At 41.6% G+C, this 23,609-nt stretch overlaps 1 protein-coding gene across 2 annotated transcripts in view; it reads right to left on the bottom strand.

Moving 5' to 3' along the window:
- LSAMP (limbic system associated membrane protein) overlaps window positions 1-23,609 on the bottom strand; it is a 758,996-nt gene that overhangs the window by 514,490 nt on the left and 220,897 nt on the right. The window contains exon 1 of one of the 2 annotated variants that reach the window (XM_051779685.1): window positions 10,609-10,695. The exons of the other annotated variant lie outside the window; for it this stretch is intronic. Within the exon in view, the coding sequence (XP_051635645.1) occupies window positions 10,609-10,669 (61 nt within the window). The 5' untranslated portion in view covers window positions 10,670-10,695. Of the gene's footprint in view, window positions 1-10,608; window positions 10,696-23,609 lie in introns of those variants that run through there. 2 annotated transcript variants of the gene reach the window in all.

Here is a 23,609-nt window from a genome sequence, read left to right as displayed (position 1 = left end):
CCCATTCTCCTTCCCTGCTTGTGGGAATACGTGTTTTCAAAGGGACCTTTATTTCTGCTGCTCACTAGTGAGGAAGAATAGTGAAGAATATCACTTCAGATAGGAGACAGGACTGAGCAAAACACCATCCAAAATGGTACCCACCTGAAAGCATGGTCAGGAGGACTTAATAAAGATATGAATTCAGCCTTTTAACTCTAACCAATGGGTATCAGGGACACGAATTTCAATGCAACAAAACTCCATGCCAATTTTTACATAGTGCTACCCTCTGCAAAATAGCAATCACAGGAAGAACTGGGTTCAATTGTGGTCCATGCAAAGAATCCCCTGTGAACAGCCAGGCTCCTGAAAAGCTTTGACAGACGACGGCCAGTGAGTTCATCTCTTTACAACCCAGTGGCTCAAAGAGACATCTCTGCCTTCAGTCAGCACTCAGATGTACCGCAACGTTTCCCTTTGTGAAACAGAATAGACGCCTCCAAAGACAGCGAGCATTGTCCATGCAGGCATAAAGCAATATTTGGACATGCTGAATGGCTTCCTAAGATGAGAAAAAGTGCTGAAGAAACACTAAATTATGACAGATGGGAGCCCTAGAAACGCAACTACCCCCAAACTGGAAAATGAAAAGCCAGCACAAAGGGCAGGCATAACAATAGAATTTAGGCATAACGAAATACACGCCATTTAATGTGGAGTGCACTGAAGCTTCGATCCATAAGTCAAAATCCTAGTCATTAAATAGCCTCATTTAAAAAGTTTTAAAGCAATTAAAATAAATTAGAAACTTCACAGGAGGACGAAATCACTGAAAAGGATAAGAAGCACTTTATGCCAGGCTCTGCTTCTGACAGTGTCGTGCCCATGAGGCCAGATTTTTATTTGAGAAGAGCTCAGGGCCAGATTTTCAAGGGCTCTGCACCAATAATTAGGGACAGATTTTTCCAAATTGTTCAGCTTCCATTATCCAAATAAAGGCCAGATACACCAAAGTGTTCAGGGTCCAGCAATTCCTACTGTGACAGTTACAGACACAACATGGCCAGCTTTTTCAGAAACGTGACCATTTATTTCACTGTCTGCCAAGGGAGGCAGTGGCCTATTTGAAGGCCATCTTCTAGGGTTTTTTGCATCATGTTGGAAGTGGATGATTTTTAAGTCCTAGTAACAGTGAGAAGGTCCCAACTTTGCCAAGTCAGAGACAGCATTGTCTTAAAAGATAAGTGGAACAAGACCTGCTGTTTTTACTCTGCTTTCCCTAATTCCTGCTCAAGAGACATCATCAACCTCCATATGAAGCACTTCAGAGTTGACTGCAGAAGCAAACTTGTGAAATTATAATGCTGCCTCCAGCCATTTTGCAAAGCTAGATACATAATTTGTAGTACACCAGAGTAGGAATCTTTCTCTGAAAGAGAAAAATCCCTTAGCAGTGCTACTAACAGAGAAGAGAACACAATAGGACTTATACAGCTTTTAAGCTGGTAATAGCTCAACTTGGAAGTGAAACAGACTGAGGTGACCCTACAGCCAGACCACAGACCACCAGACTTGAAAACGGTGGGGAATTTGTTTCCTCTCAGATCATCCTAAAATGGATGTTGCAATTCTTCCTAGTGCCAAAGTCTTTTGGATCGGGGCTGTTGTACGTACAGGAGGTGATGCAGAGGAGCAGTACTTCGCAAATCCAAACCCTGTAGCTCAGCAACGCTTACTTACCCACAAAGTGTGGGCTTTCAGAGAGAAACTTTCTAGAGAAACGTGGGATTCTTTCCCTCTAAAGTAATTTCTGTTCTTTCTGGAAGCAACATTGGTGAACTTCTTCAGTATTTTACACATCTGTAAAGCAGAACAAACCAATATTCTCAGAACACTGCACACCCACTAATACTTAGCACTGTACCTGCCCAAGGGAGTTAGTGACCAGTGCCTCCATATGGACCACTCCACAGCAGTGATGCTCTAGCAAAAGAGTAAAAGTGAGGTTCTAGCTCTAAGGAAATGCAGGGCGTTTTTCAAACAGTGAGAGTACCCAAGAATTTGTTACCTGGAGTTGCTATGGGAGCAACGGGGTGCCTCATGTTAGTTCCAACTAGGACTGAGAAGTAGCTGCAAAACACTAGAGAGCGAGTGAAACAGGAGACTTCAGTGAACAAACCACAGTTATATGCAGGCAGGATTATGGAAGAAGTCTGGGCTGAGGCCTATGGATGGCTGGTAAGATGCATAGAAAAGCCAACACACCAAAAAGGTCAATTTTTGCCGATCTGCAGCGTTCACAGCTATGTTTTCTTAGTCAAACACATGATCTATGGAAAGTATTCTCACTAGCAACCAGACAGCTTAGGAGCCCTTCATCACATTTACTTTCATTAGACCCGAGGCCTTTCGTACCTAAAACAGGATAATGAGACCAGCACATCTAAGTTTCTTAAATGCTCTCTGATATTTCTGATTTTTTCTGTCTCTGTCTTCTAACACTCATTTAAAACAACCAGAAGGAGTGGGGACCAAAAAGTGGTCTGTTTTTTCCTGATACTTATGGCTTCCATATCCATTTTTACGAATGAGAAATTAAAATCCACTGCCAGTACAGCACCATTAAAACATCTCACAACTACAGCTGGACAAGGTAAACTGGGTACCTCAGAGCATGAGAGGACAAGAACTTAAGTATTCCAGTGCTCCTAGTTCACCAGTGGTTCTGTGGTAGCGAGACATCGTTGCTATCTAATCATACATTTGATGACCTGTAACAGCTGGATTTGAGAGCAACCCATTTAGTGCATTGCAGAGAGAAATGCAGGGCACTAAAGAAATTGCTGCCAAAAAAAAAATCTCAGAAAAGACAAGCTGAAGCTGTAAGTTTTTACTTGTAAAACTGGCTCCAGCAATTTTCTCCAGAGTAAAGTCAAGTGGGGCAGTAAGAGGAATGTGCACCTTTACTGCTCATTGGGATACAAAGAGAACGTATTTCCCCTTGGAATTAAATGTTTGCAATTGTATACTACAGAGTATATTATAGCTTAGTAAAGTACACCACAGAGAAGCATTGCGACACATTCCTGTTGGACCCAGTTTAAAAAAAAAAAGTAAAGAAAAAAAAAGAAGGGGGGAGAGAAAAAAAGAAATTAATTCAATCTGTGCTGTCCAGGCTTGAAAGGAAATCTTTTCTTCTGCATTGCCACCTTCATCCATTGTAACTGCACCAGATATCCCTAATTTCCTTCACCGCAGAGCAGCAAGCAGGTGCATAGCAGGATGTGCATTAAACCACACCGTCCCTCCTTTATGCAGCCTGTTCCCTGTGGGGGCAAGATAATTACATCCAACCTAAGAAAACATCAATATTTTATTTTTAATGAGCTGGGCAGACCCAATTATCTCAGTAGGCTGTTAATAAGTGAAATTGTGAAGTACGGCTGCAGCTTTGATGGAAACAGAGTCATCTCTAAAATGGGAATTTCTGACACACAGAGTGTTAAATAAGATGCCAGACTGCTGGAAGTTAGTCAGAGAAAGACTGTTTAAGAAAGAAAATTTGCCTTAGTAGCATCTCTCGGTATTCAAAGATAATAAGTAAAACCCAAAGAATTGTCATATCAGCTTAAAAATCACAACTCCTGAAATAATAATGTATAGTGTTTTTCAGTGCCATTCTGATTCCTGATGTTTTGTGTTTCATATAATAAATTTTTCTTCCCCCAAACAGCGATAAGAAATGTCTCTTTACCTTTTTTTTTTTATTAGAAGTAAACATTCTCATGGAAACATGAGACAATAGAAAATAAGATTCAAGTTTAAAAAACTAAAAGGTAGGACAAGACTTGCCATCATTGTGTGGTGGACTGAACCACATGTTGGCAGGGAATGGCCACTTTTCTCTTTAGTCTTGCAGAAGGTTTGGTTCAGGAAGCACATTATTCTCTTGTTCTTCCCTTCCCTCTCTTGCTGTCCCCCTCAGGGGGCATACCTTTTTCATTCGCATGTTAAAAAGCAGACACAATACAAGAAGATCTCAAAAGATCAATGGATGAATTTTCAAGAATACTCAAAATTTACTTACCACATAGGCCAACAATAGCAACTGGAGAGAGAATTCAAAATGTGATGGAAAAAATACAAACATGCCTCCTCCCTCAAGATTCTGCTTGCAACTGAACTCTATCAGTACAGAGAGCCTAGTTACACTTATAATTCAAATTTTATTTTTGTATTTAAGCTGAATTCTGGGTTCAAAATGGAAGGAAGATAATTTATTCTCTAAGCTACATATTAGATATTAATCATCAAGTGAAATCTATAAGCACTTTGTTTCCTCCTGAATCTCAGCAGGTATGTTCTTTTCATAAACCAGAGAACCAAATTTACACTTCCAGCTTCTGCCTTAGATTACCATGAGATTACTTAGTTTTTCAGATCTCAGATAATCTTTTTTTTGGAGGAGGAGGATAAAGATAAACATGCAAATAGTGCTGTGTCCTACCCTCCAGTAAAGCCAGTGTCCACCACAGCAAAACATCAAATACAAGTGTATTTGGCAGGTGTGCTAGTGAGCTCAACAGTATTTGTTGTCTAGTCCATAAATGTAGATAATATAAATGTGGCTACAAGTACCGATTGAGCCACATGTGAACCTTGAGCTCTCATCCATGTGAAGCGGTTTCTCCATCTTTTCCAATCATTTCATTAGGATCAGTACTGCTATTAGTGAAACAAATCTAGTCTTTGGGAATCAGGGTATTCAATTCAACCTCCAAATGAACAGCTGCTCATAAGAGAAAGCCAGCCCCTGGTTTCACATCTAACATGCCAGCTCTTGGTTTTATCATTCCTTTTTCCCTTTAATAATTCTGACAAATGTGGAACAATTCTAAATATGGTTCTGTAGCTATGGCTCTCATCAAAAGAAATCCATGTATTAGTGTAATCATTTTACTGACATTCCAGACACTCAGCTGTATGACCTTGCAGTTCATTTTAAAGGGCAAGAGCAGAATTAGCATCCTCAGCCAGCTCAGTGAAATAAACATAAACCATATAATAAAAAAGAAAAGGGAAAAAAAGTTTTCAAACTTTGAACTCCCCTAATCAGTTGTATTCCACTAAAAGCTATCCTTCTTAAGACTTCTTTCTGACTTGACTGCCCACCCTAATCGTAGAAAATCAGACATTTAATTCTGGGAAGATGTAAAGGCACAATACAGACTTTCATCCAAAGCTGTTTCTTCTTGTTGGACTCCAAAAACAGTTTCCAGGCTTCCAAAGACTCTTTGCCAGCTCTGATTAGAAGCCACACTGGCTGACACAGTAATTGCTCTATAATCATATCTTCAGTACCCTGACCTGGTTTATGCATACAATCTATATTCTAATAGCAGTCAACAGGTCACCAGTTAATAAAAATACCATTAACATCCCCCTGTGAGAAAAAAGGGAGATATTCATCTCACTAGGCCAGTGGTGGGCCAATATAATTTCTGTGGCTGTTAGTGTAATTAACTCTGCCGCATGTGGATCTCCCTGGAGGACAATGCAAGCACAGAATGACCTTGCTGTGAGTCCTCACTGGTGGTACTGTGTGGGGCACAAAGATTTACAGGACTCAGGTCAGAGAAGAGTGGGTGCTTCCAACAGCCTGACCTCTCAGCAAAGAGAATCTCATCAGTTATAGGATGCTGTGCAGCATATCTGGCTTCAACTGTAAAACAAAGGCAGGGATGGCCACAACATGGGCAGCCAGAACTGATATCCTGTGCAATGCTGTTCCAGCAGTGTCTAAAGGGCAGGCAATGAGAGAGAAAGTGAGCAGCCAGGTGAGCCAGGCAGGCAGGAAAGTGGTGGGGAAAAGAATTTATGAATGGGTAGGCAGCTTTTCCATTCAGCCTAAATGTCACCCATGTAAATGCAGTTTGTGTGGCACATGTTACAGCCATTATATGTAGGTCAGAGGAGTATTAGAAAATTTCACAGGTTTCCCAGAAATAGCCTTAGAGATCTGTGTTGCTATCTGAACACTTAACAGAGGCATATACAGTATCCATGAACAGAAAGTTCTGTATATACCACAAGATACAAGATGCCTAGTGTAGAAGGCACTTTTGTGAAATAGGACCTTTTGTGGGAAGAGATGCCACTTCTTCCAGTGGTAGAAAACCAGTGTAAGGACATATGCCAAAGAAACCAGGGGATGCAAGACTATAAGAAATAAATTCCTGAGAGGAACTTGGGCTTGCAAGTCAAAAAGCAGATACTGTCCCCATACAGTGGGGGGATATACATTACCCTCAGTTTCTAGGTTTGTTCACAAATTCTTTACACTGCTTCCCAGTTTTGCTGTCTGACACAGTTTGAATCCCAGGAAAATGCACCCCAAAGAGAAGACCCAGGTTGACACTCTCTTGCAATGCAGACTTAACTCCAGTCTAATCCATCTCTGCATGCAAGAATCATTCAACTGGAAACAGACCAAGACCTAGCAGAACTCATCTCACATAGAAGTCCTGTTCCAAGATCAAAGTCAGCTCCCAGCAAATAAATGTCCTGCATTTAACTACTCTAACACACCTCCTCCAAATCATCTCAGATCCAGATCATTGCACTGCCCGCACAGATACATTTACATTTTGCTCCACCTACGCACGTTCACCTGGATCCATGCCCAGGAGACATGAAGGACCGTCCCCTCCCCTCCTCAATTTAGCATCTATCAAAGGTCCTCTTGTCCTCTGGTTCCTTTTCCCCTTTACTTGAACAGCACCATGGTGCACATTTGGAGACTTCCACAGTTGTTTTATAGCCAGATGAAAGGACAGGACCAAGAGAGAGCTGCTGACTGGATTTGTTCCACCAGCTGACACAAACCGAGGCAGACAGGTACTTTAAAGACAGCATGTCATTGTCAGATGAGACTTGCCAGCATTTCAAAACATCTCGATCTCCAGGGGCCCATAAGAGGTCTGATGTTGTGCCACAGTCCAGATTCTTTCTGACCGATGTTGATCCCATTATATTGGTAATGTTGACAGCGGTGGACAAAACTGACTGCTATGTAAAAAGAAGGCCAAAACATTTTCTTCTTTCCTCCTGTGCTCTCTGCCTGATCTGATCTGGGAGCTTAATGATTCAGTGTATTAAACCCTAAGCAAATCCATACCAGGTTCACATGACAATTTGCAGGTCTTAAGGATCCAGTTTGATTTTAGCTGTCAAATGATATTCAATTCAGAGGTGTTAAAAGATGGCCCTTGCTGCTAAATTTAGGGTAAAACAGAGCATACTGCACTGGGCAAGGAGTGTTTGGATGCTTTGTGCCAATGCATGGGGTTCTTCATTCTCAGGAACACTGCACTCAGCTTAATCACTTAGGAAGATCCACGCAACCAAAACTACAGCACAGTAGATTCAACTACACTGATCCACGGAAGAAGAGCACTAAGAACCAGAAAGCAACATGGGGAGAAGAGGGCCAAACACTCTAGAGAGAAAAGAGCAACTGCAAAAGTGACTGGATCAGGATGAGTTTTTTCACATCATTTCCCAGAACAGCAGACTAGAAATGGAAATTCTATGCAGCATATTTTGTAACTGAATTATCCACTGACTGCACGCAATATGTCTTTATATACCACATAGCTAACAAGATTAAGGAAACGCAATCTACATAGCTGATAAATAACCCAGGTAGAATCCACTTTCAAAGACAATCAGGCATCAGCTTTATTATAAATCAAGAAAAACTGCAAACACACAAAAGAAGTATGTTAGACAGAGAGGAATAACTTAGCAATCAAGACAGAAGATCAGTAAAAGAACAGAATGTGAAAGAATGCCAGAAAAGAAAGAGAGAAGCAAATGAATTGGTGGACAATATGGGAAACAAGGGAATGAAGAGGGAAGGCTCAGTAGCCCGAATGCTCTTATGCTTTTTGTAACCAAATTTGTAGGAATTTTCAGACATGGCTGCAGCCTTAGGATCTTACTATGCTATATAAATGTTTACATTTTTCCAAATTATTTCATGACTTCCTTTTCTGATCTCTCAGCATGGCAATTAAAATCTGTCCACAGTACTGTTTTGTCACAGTCCTGCCTACTGTTTGCTTTGCTTGCAGGGTACAGCATCATTAGCTGTAAGGATCACCATCCACTAGGCCACCTAATGGTGTTCCTTCCAGTGCATTTGGGAGAGTCTGGCAGGTCTCTGCTCTAGCCTCAGTGAGAGACTAAAGAGCCCAGAAGATATGCAATCTGGAATGGTACAGTGCAGAACTTGAAAGGGAAAAAAAACAAAACAAGAAACAGGATGCATGAACTTCAGTTGTCAGCTCAGTTCACTAAAATGGTCACTATCAGAGATAACATCAGGTGACTATACTGTGTATGGATACTATTATGCCAACTACCTTCCTGTTGGTTACAGATGAGGATAAAGGGCTTTCTGCAGGCCCTAGGATTCCCCCAAAACCTGGTATATAGATGTTTTTTGGGAAGTGAGTTGCAAAACAGCAAACCAATCCAGAAAGACTACCACACAAGCAGAAAAAGGTCTAGCTAAAAAGGAAAAAAATCAAAAATAAAAACTGAACCCCCATGAAATGATGCTCAAGGTTTTCATTTCCCAGTAGAATGATATTTCTAATAGGATTCCATTAATAAGGGTAATCTAGCTCTATGGGAAGAAATAATGAAAACCATTTCTTCCCTATGAATTTCGGTTTCATGGTATGTTCATAAACATGGTCCAAGTGCAGGACACCGTAGCTGCATTTTATCTGGCTAAGCCAGATAAGCCCAGTTGAAACCTGGGCTAAGTCCTGCTGAAGCCCATCTGTGAGGCTAGGACGATGACAAAAAGCTAATTATCTTAGAGAAATGATGGACACCCGTGAAGATAAAAAATCCAGAGGCAAGAATATTCCCCTGAATTAAATCAGGACAAGGAGCAGCAGACTTGCCAAGAAGGTAGGGACCAAACCCCAAGAGAAAATTTATTCTGTTATTTGACATTATTATCTAATGTAAGCAAAATTTTCAGGAATCACATGCTACCCTAAAATACGGATGAGGGTTTGACCACAGTCCTGCAGCTCTCAGGTGACATATATAGGTACATGTATCTGCCATTTTTCTAGGGAACAGAAATCAAATGATAGTTTCCTTTCCCTTCCAACAGAATTTTTCCTGCCCTCTGGAGATGCTCATCCTCCCTTCCATTTCTTTACTAGAGATGAGGGTTTTTGTATACAAAAATTTGCTTAATGATACCCATGTTCTTGAATGCTGAATTGCTTTGTTGACCATAAGGCATTAAAGATTTGATGGAGTAGATCCAAAGTCTCTCCCAGCTCATGGGAGCTGTTCCAACTCAGGACAATGAAAAACAGACATGGCCCATATCTTCAGTTGTGTTGTCCCTAGTTCTTAAAAAAAAAAAAAGAGAGAGATATCTCTTCCAGCAAGCAGAGATGAGTATATAGGACTGTATATGAAACAAAGTGGTGAACTCTTTTCTTCCCTTGCAGCTTTGTAACTGTCTTTATAAAACTAAAAATAAAATTAAATTTAAAAAAAAAACACACACAAAAATAAAAGAGTAAGGTTGCTGTCTGCCTTCAGAAAGATGTTTGTTTTCCAGAATAATCTACTATACTTCAAAACCACTCTAAATAAAAGTAATAGATGAGAAATTTGTCATAAATATATTTAATGCATGTGCTTATATCACCTTGCTCCACTGGGAAACAAACAAGCACCACATCAGCACAAAAGCATATCATTTAGTACCATGTTTATAATGGACTGTATAGTATATACAGCAAAACTGAACTGGAGGTGAAGTCAACGATCCAAAGCTAATAAAACAATAAATTACAATAATAAATAAAAGCTGTCAGAGAGGAGAAAGACCCATCACCTCCACCAGTATGTCCATTTGCCAAGCACAGGACTGCTCCCTGCAATTTCTGACCTAGAGAGTTTTAAACATCTCAAACAATAGCATTCCCAGCACTTCCCTTGAGTAGCTCAATTCATCTCACTGCCAAAGAGCTTTGCCCCAAGTGTTGTTCTGAATTTTCTTTTGCTTGGTTGTCACTGTGTTCTCAAAACAATCCCCCACTGGGTGAATCAGAAGTCAGCCAGAGGAAGAGAAATATAGAAAACCTTGTCCAGGGAGCTCCTTGCACTTGATGAGGTAAGCTATGAAATGTGGCTGTATGGATTTCTGCAGTGTCCAAATATCTAACAGTGTATGAAGGCAAAAAGAGCAACAAAGGTCACAATACTTTTGGGCTGATATTTAAGCTGTTCTTCTAGAAAGTATCTACTAATCCTCTGGGGAGGCCTGGAGAAGGACTGGAAACAACAGGAGTAAAAGGTGGAAGACGCCAGGATGCAGGTCATGGGATGCAAGCTGCTCTTTGGCATCAAGGGGACTGTTGCCACCTGGGACTGAGGACGGTGGTCCCAGACTGAGGCAACGGCGGGTGTATTTCTGAATGACTGTGGGTTAGTGCTAAATGCAAGTAAAAGATTTACAGATAGAAATATGGGGGGACTGCTTAGTAATCACTGACAGATCTATTTCACAGGTTATGATGTTACCATTCCAGAGAGTCCTGTTTTCCTCCTGTTTGGAGAAGCCAGAGAGATCCCAGTATAGCATCTGCCAGAGTGCCTTAGAACCATTCATAAGCACTTTATGCACTTACCTAGAAGAGATGAAAATAAAACACAAACATAAGCACATGACAGAAGACAGAGCTCATACCAGCAGCTACACCACCTTCACTCAGCCCCCTGCCTCCCTGTCACACTGTAGGTTGGGAAGGACCTTTTGTGCTTTGGCTGCAAGGGTGGCAGCCTAGACAGGGCCATCTTTTTCTGGGCTCTTCACAAGGCAGTTACAGTGAATATTCAGTGACTTATCTTCTCTCCTGAGGCTTTTGCTCTCCATGGTTCACTGCTGATGCAAGCCAAAGAAGAAATGACAGGTGCCTGAAATTCACCTTTTCCTTCTGTTCCTCCCTCTTCCTTCCAGTGCTTTTTATTCTGATCTGCTACCATTTACCATTTCCTCTCCCTACATCTATGGCTGCTTCACAGTGAGGTTTCATCGCAACCCAACACTAGCCCTTTTGAGCAAATCCCATTTGGTCATAAGTTCTAGCTCAATTTCCTTGTATGCTTTTTTAGAGCTCGGCATTCCTTTCTCAGCTGCCAGCACCCAACAACCCTGTCCCTAATTGCAACTGGCAGCACCTCTGCAATAAGGTACTGTTCCTCTCTGCTATTCTTTTCAGGCCATTTAAGCAAAAGCACCTTTTCCAAAACTGGCTCCTCAGCTGACTAAATCCTCACAGCCACTGAACAGCTGACTAGTAAGGAGTCCCTGAAAACATTTTTCATTTCTCCAAATTTAATTGCCAGATACTCTGATCTGTTCCCCAGTTTTTCTCTCTGGATCTAGCTTTCCAGTACAGATAGAATGCAGATGGTGGGAAATTAATCCAACACTTAAAGGTTTTCTTCTAGGTAATATTATGTCTCACACTGCCAGCCACACAAGTGTTACGGCAACAGTTCCTCATGCCAGGAAAAAACACAGCCTAGCTCTCGTTTCTCCTCCCTGCCATCATAGACGCGCACACGCCGCAGGGCTGGAAATGAGTTAATCAGATGATGCTCTATAAAGTATGCCAGTTTCTGTATAAACAATATTAAATATGATAATTTCCTCCCGTCTTCTTTTTAAGCTGTTGCATTCGCATTCTCTCTCAGTCACATCAACTTTGGAAGGAAAAACAACTGCAAGAAATCTTGGATAATGTAGTTATGCTAATTTACTGAAAAATCTATAAAAGTCAAAGAATACTCATGGATGTAGGAGCCCTGCAAATAATGTGCTTCATCTTCCTTTCCCATATGCCCTATTCTTTGTTGATCAGAAAAAAACTGACCTGCCGCCAAACTCCTTCTGAAAGCTAGAGCCAATCATATCTCTTCTTTATAAAAGATTTGGGAATAAGATCGGTAAGTTCACTCTCCTGTTATTTGTGAAGCTCTTATTATTCATGAAAATGTTCACAAATCCCCAAAGCCTCATGCATTTTAGCACAGATCAAGTGTCTGAAGATTAGTTCTGGAAAGTGCATAATTCACTTACTATTTTTTTTAAAGTTTCTGCCATCCCCTCACATATGGCACGCTACTTAGGCAGCAAGTGCCATGCCACAAACATAAGGAGCTGCAAAACACTCTGATAAAGCAAAAGAATGGTCAAAGCTATAATGCCTCAAAATGGCCAATGGTTTAAGACCCGAAGTTAACATTACTTGCAGAAAAAAAAAATCCAGTGACAAAATGTTTGCTGAATAAAAAGCATATCAATTTTATAACAAATTTTACACTGCGAGGTCTGCCTGTATAAGTCCGTGTCATGGGTCAGCATTATGATTTACTCCAGATGAGGGGCTGAGCCTTTCACTGCTTTTTCAGCTTCACTAGGAATCTCCATTTACATGAACTGTTGCTCATATTTATCTGGATACCACGTCAAAGCAAAAATATGGATTGAAAGTCCTTAGGCTCTGCAAACCATGAAGGGTTTCAGGCTCCCCCACTTCAACACTGATGCTACTCACAGAACTCAGATTTTGCTTTTGAACAAGGTGTGGAGAAGAACGCAGAGCCTGCTCTCATTCCCACATCAGTCCACCTACAGCACAAAGGCACTGTTATCATGCTGGTGAGATGAACCTCAGTCGGCTGTGATTTCTACCGATGAACTTCACAAGCCTCAGCTCTGATGATAAACTAGAATGACAGAGAGAATTACACTCATCTTCACTGAGTTAGCAAAACCAAGCTAGAAAACTGGTTTTTTTTGTGAGATTTCCAGAACTGCTTGTTGGGCTAGAAATATGATGATAAAGAAGACCTTGACTCAGAAAAGCACAAACAGGCCAAATCTCTGATATGGACCAGAATCTCCATATGTTAAAAAGAACCACCACACTGGAGTCGTGAGGCCTTGGGATTAAACCGCTTTGCCATTTCCATTAGAGTAACCTGCTTCTGCCTGGTGGCAGACACGAAAACACTTGAGATATTTGTTGCTCCCTCTGTTATTTATCTACACTCTCTTATAGTTCCAGGTAGCTGAGGAAACCCATAGACAGAAAACAAATACCCCCCAGGTCCCTATGACCTTGATCCACATCTATAGTAAGTCACACAAGCATAAAGAATTGACCCTCTATTTGTATAATTTACGTCTCCTTCTGTTTGTCATAAGGAAACAGATTTCTTCTTGGGCTTCAACAGACTTACTCTACAGGATCCTGTTCTGCCTAACGCCTACGGATGAAAGAAGTGTTGATGGAGAATTGCTCTTCAGGAAGCTTCAGACAGGCACACGATGTCAATCACATGCGAATCATTCAGACACTATGGAGCCATTGTGACTGCATTATTGCAAGTCAGCTCTCTATTATCTTGGATAATAGGGAGGGAAGATAACAGGGATGCCCTACAGGACAAGGAAAAAATGGATAATTTGAGTAAGTGGATCAACCTCAGGACTGCAGAGCAGACACACTCCAGTGCCTCTATCAAGAACTGAGTCCACGTGAGCTTATTAACTAGGTGGCAGAGCCAGGTGTGCTACTGCATCTAGTATCTAGTGATTGCATAGTTCTCAGAGGTGCCCACCCCCCAGGATGATTATACAAGCCACTGTCTTTCACTGTCCTTAGCTCACCATTCTTGCCCTGCCTTGTGATGAAAAACCGTCCTCCATAACAGCTGAAATGGGGGAAATTACTTCCAGGCTATCACACCTCGGAGGAACTAAATAAAAATACTAGTGGTTTAAAGTTAGTGGTTTAAAGCAACTTTAGGCAGCAGACTTCTTACCATTACTGCTCTTACCCTGTAAGATCTTGCTTCTCCTCACTATCCTGCTCATGTGCACCACAGCTGCTCTTCCCTGGTCTTGCTACAGCAAGTCTGGGATGCAGAAGGCAGAAAATCTTTACCAGTTTTTAGGGCAAGGAAAGGTGGGACCTGAAATGTCATTCTCTTGGCACAGTTGATAACTACAGGGTGACCCACAGGAGTTCAGTCAAGTTAGCCTCTACTGCATCAAGAAATAAAACAGTTAAAAGAAACAGAAATGCAAACTGCAATGTGCATTGACTGAACACATCATCCCCATCCCTTGTAAAAAGTTCCATGCTCTGGCCTGAAATGACAGCTGTTGTTTAGTTTTCATTCTCCTGATTGGCTGAAAAGTCTCTTCTGGCCTAGTTAGTGGAGGTTCAGCAAAAAACCCAGCTGCTTCCCCTTAGCCTCCTAGAGCTGAAGAAGAAACTCCATCCCATAGGGACATGCCAGGATCTGAGGACTGAGAATGCAGTCCTTATTCTAACAGCTGGTTTGGCTGTTGCAATTAGCTTTTAGATCCTTCTGGAGGCTTATAGCAACAGCTGCAATAGTTTCCCAGATCAGTGGGTCTTGCCTGTGTATGGGGAGAATAAGTGGCAAACGATCAAAGTCAAGGGAGTGTTATTAGAAGCCTTGAAACATGGGCTGGCTCTGCTGTATTCTCTCTCCAATGATACAGCATCACACTATGTTCTGCGTGTGATATCCAGTGTACTTCTCACAGCGTTTCTCACACTCTGCATCTCTGTGCTTTATTGCCTCGCAATCTCCCTGCTAGTTCTGAGGACAGGCTCCAATGTACCAGGTAGGTTATCACACCTCACCACTCCACACAAGGCATGTGAGATCACATAGCCTTTCTGTGCTTTCATCCTCTTGCTTTCCCAGCACCACACAATCTGTGCAGAGCACCACAAACACGCCTGGCACCATCACAGGTCTTACCAGCTCACACAGCTGTGTGCGTAGTAACTCAGAGGTTCTCCATTAACACTCCCTCAGTGAAGAAAAGCTGTGTACAATGCCACCATTCCTCTGCCTCTCCATGGCATCCTGTAATAGCATTTCATTATGCTACTCACAGACACCTCTGTATAACACACTAGGCAAGCAGCAAAGAAGGAAGATGCTGCAGTGCTAGCTCATAATCCATGCACCGCATATCTTTCTGTAAGTCTTCCTCCTTCATATATGATATAAAACTCATATCCCTGTATCATATAGTCCTCACATGGGTGAAATAACCTCAGTGTACTGTAAGTTGTCTACCTCAGCAGGAACTGAAGAATCAGGGCCAATTTTTGTGAGATGATCCATTACCTGCTTGCCTTACCCTTGCTTCTCTGTTGAGCTGTCATGGAAGACAGACTAGCTGAACAGACTGAAGTGACGAGATACAAAACTCTTGTCAGCAGAGTTTTTAAAAAGCAATTTTCCAATAACCTCTTTTTGCAGAGGAACCCTCAAGCTCACTGGCTAAAGAAATTCACAGAAAGGCTGTGATCCCAGGACAGTAGTCCAGCCAAAACTAATTTGACAGGTCTAATATTAACCAATTCCCAAATGCCCCAAAGGGCACAACATCTACAACAACAGTCAGATTTCACTTGTCTCCCAGGCTGGCAACCTCTGGAGAGATGAAAAAGCAAACATGCCATGGATACTGGTCCCATCCTGGAGTGAGGTTTCCAGTGTGCCCACATGGCACTGGCAAGAGGTACTACAATAAATGCTGTCTATGTGAAAGGCACTGGGAGGAGGATTCACGTAAGGGTGTCTGAGAGCAGGCATCTTTCCCCAGTATGCCCACCCAGCCCACCTCTGAGGTGATTGAGGTGCTGAGATGGAAAGGAGACCAGGATCTGTTGATCCATGGAAAGAGATGGGGGGTGGATTGTTATTCAAGGGCTGTGATGTTCCTTATAGTTTTTGGACAAGGATACACACTGCTTCCCACTCCACACTCTCCCTTACCCCTCCCCTCCACTGACTAGAGTAATGAGATCCGGGGGGACCTCTATGCTTGCCTTTGAAGTAGCATGTTTCTCTGAACACATTTTGAATTTCGTTTCGTATCTTGTTTATTTTCTGGTTGGTCTGCCAGTCTCTCCTTTGAGGGGGTTGACAGCTGTTAGCAGGGCCACTATCACAACTCAGAAACACAGAACATGGAAAAAACAAACAAACCAATCCTAAATCCCAAACTGAGAAAACCTTTGAAGGAAGAATGCACATTCCCCACGGAGAGAGCTCTCTCCTCCCAACCAGGCCTTAGCAAAGCCACCACGTGCAACTGGAGGAGCTGAGAGAATCTGAAAAACAGACAGGCACTACAATTTAGCTAAGGAAAATAGAAGTTATGCTGGACAACATGGCCTGTAGAGTAAAAGGCATGCTGGGACTTGAGTCAAGGTTGTTCCTTAGATAAGAGGAGATAAGGTGCTTGAACTTTCTTAAAGAACAACTTAATTCTTTAACTGCTAATTGCCTAAGAAGATGTGGACCCAAAACCTCCTCCTTCATCATGGCAAAATGACTCAGGAAAAGAATAATCAATAGGGCATGTCTCTACCCTTCCAACCCATAAAGTAGACCCTAAAGCACAACAGGAAATATAAAAATCAGAATTCTGTCTGAACTGAAAAGTGGAGGTGTTGCCACCATACCCTAATTCAGTATGGGAAAAGAGTAATCAATTTTGATTTCTCTTTAATTTTACCAGTAATTAAAATAAAAATGGAGCATGAGTACAGCAGAGACAGCATAGCTTTTCTTTATTCCCTCACTTGAAATTATCAGACCCCTCCTGCCAGTCTGCAGAAATGTGGATTCTCTGCACTGTCTCATTCTTAATTTTAATGAGGAAATCTACACACACATGGTTTTAGGTCTAGGGTATTTTTCCTGTGCTGTTTGTTTTTTTTTATTTGTCTGTTTGTTTGGGGAGGTTTGGTTGCGGGGGTTTTTTTATGGGGGGGTTGTTTGTCTGGTTTGGAGGATTTTTGGTGGGTTTTTTTGCTTTATTTTTGGTTGGCTTTCTTTTGTTGCTATGTTTGTGGGGTTTTGTTTAGTTGGGTTTTCTGTGTTTTGTTTGTTTGTTTGATTTTCTGCTTGCTTGTTTGTTTTAGTTTCAAATACAGACAAAATACCATTGATAGCAATGAATCATTAAGAGTGGGTTCCCATCCCTTTCAGAGAACATTATTTTTTCAACATTTTCTGTCTCTACCAGATATCTGCATCCAACCTTGCCCTGTTCTCTTACTCCTCCCTTAGTTTGAGACCGAATTCCCATCTTTCCTACCTGGGCTTCCCATGGCTTCTTTTCTCTTCCTTCCCTTCAACATTGCAACTCAAGGAGCTAGAGAGGGAACTCAGATCTTACTGTGGCCACTAAAGTGTGTCACTAGGAGCTGTGGGGATTGAAACCATGATGAGCAAGGTGCAGGAATTACTATGGAAGCTGTGGACTCTTGGAAGGCACTAGAAGGAAAATGTCTGTGACAGCAAGGAAGAGTTGTCTTGCTCATTGGTTAAAGAGATAAAATGACTGCTTAGGAGAAGAAACAAAATGTCCTGTTCTTCCTGCCATCTCCTTCTTTCTGAATCTTCTGCCCTTGGGACATGCAAGATAGGAGCAGCAGCTGTAGCAAAAACAATCTCTAGGGTGTGTAGAGCTCCACAGACCTGGGACACAATACTGAAATCCAGTGGAAGGGAGAAAGGCAGCTACACCAGGCTTTGCTGCTCCTGTTTTTGTTCTCCGGAAAGAAGAGAAGGCAAAGGAAGGGAATCCATGAAGCTGCTGCTCCCAGTCCCAAGTCTCATCACCACAGTGAACCTTTACTGGCTAAAAACTCGTACTTTACAAAACGTCTTTTACTGTTATTATCAGCAGAGTGATGTCCACCTGAACATTTTAAATCAGAGGGGTGGCTGGATAATTTATTCTCTTGAAAATGAAAAAATAAATAAACCTCTTTCTGATCTCCAGAAGTGCTTTACAGCACTAAATGAAGGTTTCAGTCAGATGTCCAGCCACAAAATATGTCAAAACATACCAATACATTTTGAGCCTTATATTCACTGGATGACATTAAGCACCTGACTATCCAAATGACATGCAGGGAGAGCAGAAGAACAGTATATAAATACATATATGTGTATAAAAGCAGGTCCCTGAAGTCAGGTGGCACAACTGTAAAATACAAGATTTTCTAATGTGATGAGCTCTCATTGCCTTTCACTAAAATCACTGGACAAAATGGTCAGGATCAGGCCACATTATAAAGAGTAGTAAAATCATTTGAGTAGTGATTTGATAGCAAAGGAGGTCATCGAGGTGATAATTAATTGCCTTTTACTGCAAAACCCATGAGCTGTGACGCTTTCTGTCTGCATCCCAGAAAGGGGATGAATGTCTTACCTTCTACAGAGTGCCACTGAACCTGAAGTAAGCTGGTACCTGAGAAGCTGGAGGAATTTTGATCACAGGTCAGACACACAGGTCAGAGTTGCCTGCTGGCCTGTCACTGAGCTAGGAAGCCCAGGCATCCCTGTCCATTATATATAGAGAAAACTCTGTGCTATTCCTCTTGGGGTCATAAAATCAAAACTCCCTGGTGTTCCTTGAAAATCTGTAGTCCTCTTGCAGAATGGTGTGAGTTATCATTTGATATTTGTCTTGGAGTAGTTCCTAGAGGTCTCAAATCAAGATAGGGACCCTGCTGTGCTAGCTGCTCTGCAAATATAAAGCTAGACATGGTGCTTGTCCCTCAGAGCATAATTTTTGTCTTGACAGGCTATATATTTCTGCCCAGACACAGGACTATTTCTTACTGTCCTAGAACATCTAATCATCAGGGGACTTAACTGAAAGTAGATTTAGAATCAAATATTAAGTACGTACACAGTTTTAAATGGTGAGCTTTAGGAAACTCAAAGCTTTTGGCATGCTAAATAAAGGTAACCATTTCACAGCAGAATCACACCCCAACACAAAAAAACCCAAACAAACCCAACAAAATATTTGGGGCAATTTACACCTCTTAGCAATGAAAGAAATGTGGTTGTGGTTCTGGAAATCACTTTTAAAAGGCAGTGATCTTAGCAGCCTCTTCTCTGCCTTTTTAATCTCCTAACCCTCTATTCCCTGGAAGTGCTATGCACAGTACCCAAAACAAAGGCAAAACTGTGATGTTTCTCACACATGCTGAAAACCTTAAGCACCAGCTGCATTGTTCAGACAATGCTGAATCTAAAATACACACATAATTTAGAAAAGTGGTACATTTAAAAGGTTTTACTGGTTACTAGACTCATCAGAAAACTAGGCAGGCAGCACTGGAAATCCCACAAGCTAACCTGTTCTCTTGAGGCTTCCAGCCCAATTTTGCAGACTCGAGAGGTTTGGGTTAGATTTGAATAATTAATCCAAATTTGTCGGTGCTTCATAGATGAATCAAACATCCAACCCTTTTAAGGTTCACCCTCAGTGCTAATAACCCTCTTTACTAAGCATTAGCATAGAGTAGAACAATTTAATGATATAAGAAAATGCAAAATCTAGATTTATGCTGTCAAAACTTTTGTAACTGAAAATATTATGGATTTTAATCAGCTGGATTGTTCTCAAAATGAAATATGAAAATTTAAATAAATCTCAAGTAGGTTAAAAAGATCTTCTGTGACTCCCACTACTCTATTACCAACGGTCTCTCCACCAAAGAAAAAATTACGATGTCACATGGGTGGGGACATGTATTTCCTAGGATAAATAAACTGTCTCCTTCTGCAAATGCTACAGAACTAGTGGCTTTGGCTTAAGCTAAAGAAAAATTTGCGTCACACCACAAACAAGAAAGAGCTGACAGGTAGCAAAATCACCAAGAAGAGATCAGTGCTGCACTCATCTTGGGGTACCTGGATGTGCAACATGCGGGCTGATTTATGGTGCTGGTAACACAACACTGGCAACAAGGAAAAGGAACCAGTTGAGTCATCCCAGCGGAGTGCAAAAGGGTTGCAAATACAAAAGACAGGAACATACAATCCAGGAGACTGGAGCTAGTCATAGCAATGGGGCTCCGCTGGCCAGCATGGGTTGCATCGTCATCAACTGGAGAACAGGCACAAGACATGAGACAGTATAGGCTGAAGCAGCTTTGTGAGAGAGAATAAAAGTGGCATGGAAACATATTCAGGAAAAAGAAAGAGATGTGCTTCAATAAGCAAGGAAGGCTCGGAAGAGAGAATCACTTCGCACAAGGGTACACCAGTCACAAGGCAAGAAGTGAGTCAGATACGGACTGCTCAGGTCCCATGAACATCAAAGTGACTGATAGGTGTCATATAATTCTCAATAATTTGGTGGATATTGAATGTTAGTGCTATAACATTTCTCAGGAGGTTTGTAAGGTTCAAAGATATGTTAATATTTGCTCCTTGGCTGTGCTTCCCAATCCCAGAACAATCTAAAAGACGGTATGAATATTCTGCAGGTAAAGACACCCTAAGAATTTAATTTAAATCTGTTTTAAAAAAGATACGATGTCTCAATGAAGAAATATCAAAAGTTCAATAGTAACACAAACGTCACCACCACAACCTTTACTTCAGCTACTGTCACGCACACACACAAAGCTGAACAAGCACAGTGAAACCAGCCAAGCCTGCAACATTCACCTACAGAATCATCATCTCCAAAAAAAATAATGTCAAAAATAATGAGCTAAGCCTAAAAAAATAATCCCAAGATTGGCTTAAAGACTGTAAGATTTGAAAACTTGCGTGTTGAATTTCTAATTCAAAATTTAGGCTTTGAGTTTTTATGAGTCATGCTTTCAAGTTATTTTTCATATCTACAAAAAGAAAAGGGATATTTTCCATTCAAACATAAGAAACCTGTGATTATATCACAGTCACAGGATGTCTAAGGTGGGACTTTGAACAATATCAGTTATTGTGAAAATTGGAAATTTATAAAATGCAGTAAAAGTACATTTAATATGTTGTATAAATAACACTTCTAAGCATGCTATTTTCTGGTATTGGATGAACCATTCAACAAGAAACATTCTTATCAGTTTCACTGGTTTGTAAACTGCACAGAAAAAGACAGGGACTTATGTTTCTCTTTGGAAAGTGTCATATGACCTCTGGATGAAACAATCAAGGTCGTTTACTCATCTCCTTACGCTGATGCCGCCGCCCTTGTCGCTCACACAGAAGCAGCTCTGCAGCGTTTAACATCCTGCTTTGCTGAGGCTGCTGAGCTTTTTGGGCTGGAAGTCAGCTTGAAGAAGACAGAAGTTTTCTATCAGCCTGCACCTCAGGAAGTCTTCCATCATCCCCATATCACCGTTGGCAAATCAGAGCTCAAATCAGTCCAGCAGTTTAATTACCTTGGTAGCCTCATCTCCTCGGATGGTAAGATTGACGGAGAGATAGACAACAGGTTAGCAAAAGCATATAGAGCTTTCGGAAGACTCCATAATAGAGTTTGGCAAAATAAACACCTGAAGAAAAGTACAAAGAGCAGTGTTTACAGAGCCATTGTGTTATCTACTCTTTTACATGGGTCTGAATCATGGGTCATTTACCACCACCACCCGTGACTCCTAGAACGCTTCCATCGACGCTGCCTCTGTACAGTCCTAATCATCCACTGGTCAGATTATGTGACCAATACGTCTGTTCTAGAACAGGCAGCAGTCACAAGTATCGAGGCCATGTTGCTGAGAACACAACTGCGCTGGGCAGGGCACATCTCCAGGATGAAGGACCACTGCCTCCCTAAGATCATGCTTTATGGTGAACTTGCTACTGGTTGCAAGAGAGGAGCCCCGAAGGGGAGATACAAGGACTCCCTGAAACAACATCTCAGCCTTGGCCACATTGATTTTCATCACTGGTCTACTCTGGCCTCCAATCAGGAGATCTGGAGACACACCATCTATAACGCTGCTGCTTCCTTTGAGAACGCACGCAGGATCACTCTCAAGGAGAAAAGACAACGCAGAAAGAACCGTGTCTTGCCGATACCACCTAAGGAGTCTTTCTGCTGTGCCTTTTGCAACTGGTCTTGTCTATCTGGCATTGGCCTTTTTAGCCACCAGCGCACTTGTAGCAAATGTGGGTAGAGCCCTTCTCAAATCTTCGTTCGCGAAGCCTAGCCGTGATTACCCACGCTCCCTAATTTCATTTTTGTACCTTGAAAATGACCTCTTCAAATGAGTTGAAAGTAGTGTTTTTCTCCAGTGTAGCTTAAATGCAGCCCGTGTGCCTTTCTTGAGCTAGTGGCAGTAAACAACTAGTTGACTATAGAGTGATTTGCAGTATTCACCTGAGTCACACAGTACAGCTTCTGTCTCCTAACTGGCTGATCTAAAATACATGAAATGCCACTTCTTTTGAACTCTATTTCCTTGTGCAAGTAAATATTTTTACATTAATCAAAACTTGACAGCAGCATGCAAATTGTTAACTTTAATCACCTGAATGCTCAGCAGCAATAAAGAACATGGGAACCAATGTGAAACTTTGACTTCTAATCAAGAACATTTTACTTGCTTGCTTACAACTCTGTCATCTCAGGGTGTGAATGCTACATAACACTGCAAGCATTTATCCTCACGAACCTAACACCCTCCATTTTGTCGATGGAGAACTGAGGCAGAGAAAAATTAGCATGCATGTGAACTGCTGTTAAAAAAAACAACCGAGTGCATTGGGGTTTGAACGCAGACATCAAAACATTAAGCTGCTGCCCAGAATACTGGACTAGCTTTCCATGCCATCAACCGTGAGAGGTTTTTTTATCTCTGCTTGAAAGGATCTTGTATTTTCTTCAGATTACTAAGTACCAGAGGACTGGCTTTAAAAAGCAAGACTACTGTAGTGGAATATAGAGCGCGGTCCTCAGGAGAATTCAGAACTTTGAAGACATATTTGGTATTTGTGCTTAAAGGGCCTGACAGCATCCTCTTAAACAAAAGCTATGACTGTAGCTTCTGTTTCATGCTGTTTTTTCTCCTGCAGGAACTTGACATGAATGAAGGTGACTTGAGCATTAGCCTTGTAAGCCTTCTAAAACAAAGCCATGAGGGGACTTGCTCACCCTTCCAGAAACAGTCCAGAATAAGTTCCATCAAAGAGTCTTTCAGTACCAATGAATATAATATTTCTAGTACCCCATGAACTAGGTGTTACCACTGGGAAGCTGAGTAAACCTTCGGCACCAAAGACACGCAGCTTTCATTCTTCGTCAAGCTCATTTCTATTTACCTGGGTAACCATATCCAGTTTGTTGTCTACATGGACACAGACACATCTGGAAAGCTGGGATTAGGAAATTGAACCCTGAGCTGTGAAACCACAGGCCCTTGCCAACTAAAAAGGCACTTGAGAAGTGAGTATTCAGTTTGTTATTTCATATTTAATAGCTGGAGCAGATTCTCACCTGCTCTGTGGGGTCAGCCCACAGAGTAAGTGGCATCATTTATTCATGTATGCCTACAACACTGATGACTGGCACATCCAAGGGACTACAGAGAGAGACTCTTTTCTCTAGCTTGATGAACACTAACAGTTCTTTTAATAAAATGTAGGACACCCCAAAGAGCAGGCTTGAATATATTCAGGAGACCTTTTTCCATGTC

This window comes from Manacus candei, unplaced genomic scaffold (assembly GCF_025592945.1).
Source record: "Manacus candei isolate 608988 ecotype Guabito, Panama unplaced genomic scaffold, ASM2559294v1 h1tg000014l, whole genome shotgun sequence".
In the NCBI taxonomy this organism is placed as follows: domain Eukaryota; kingdom Metazoa; phylum Chordata; class Aves; order Passeriformes; family Pipridae; genus Manacus; species Manacus candei.
The sequence above is the reverse complement of the archived record's forward strand: the minus strand, read 5'-3'. Positions and strand labels throughout refer to the sequence as shown.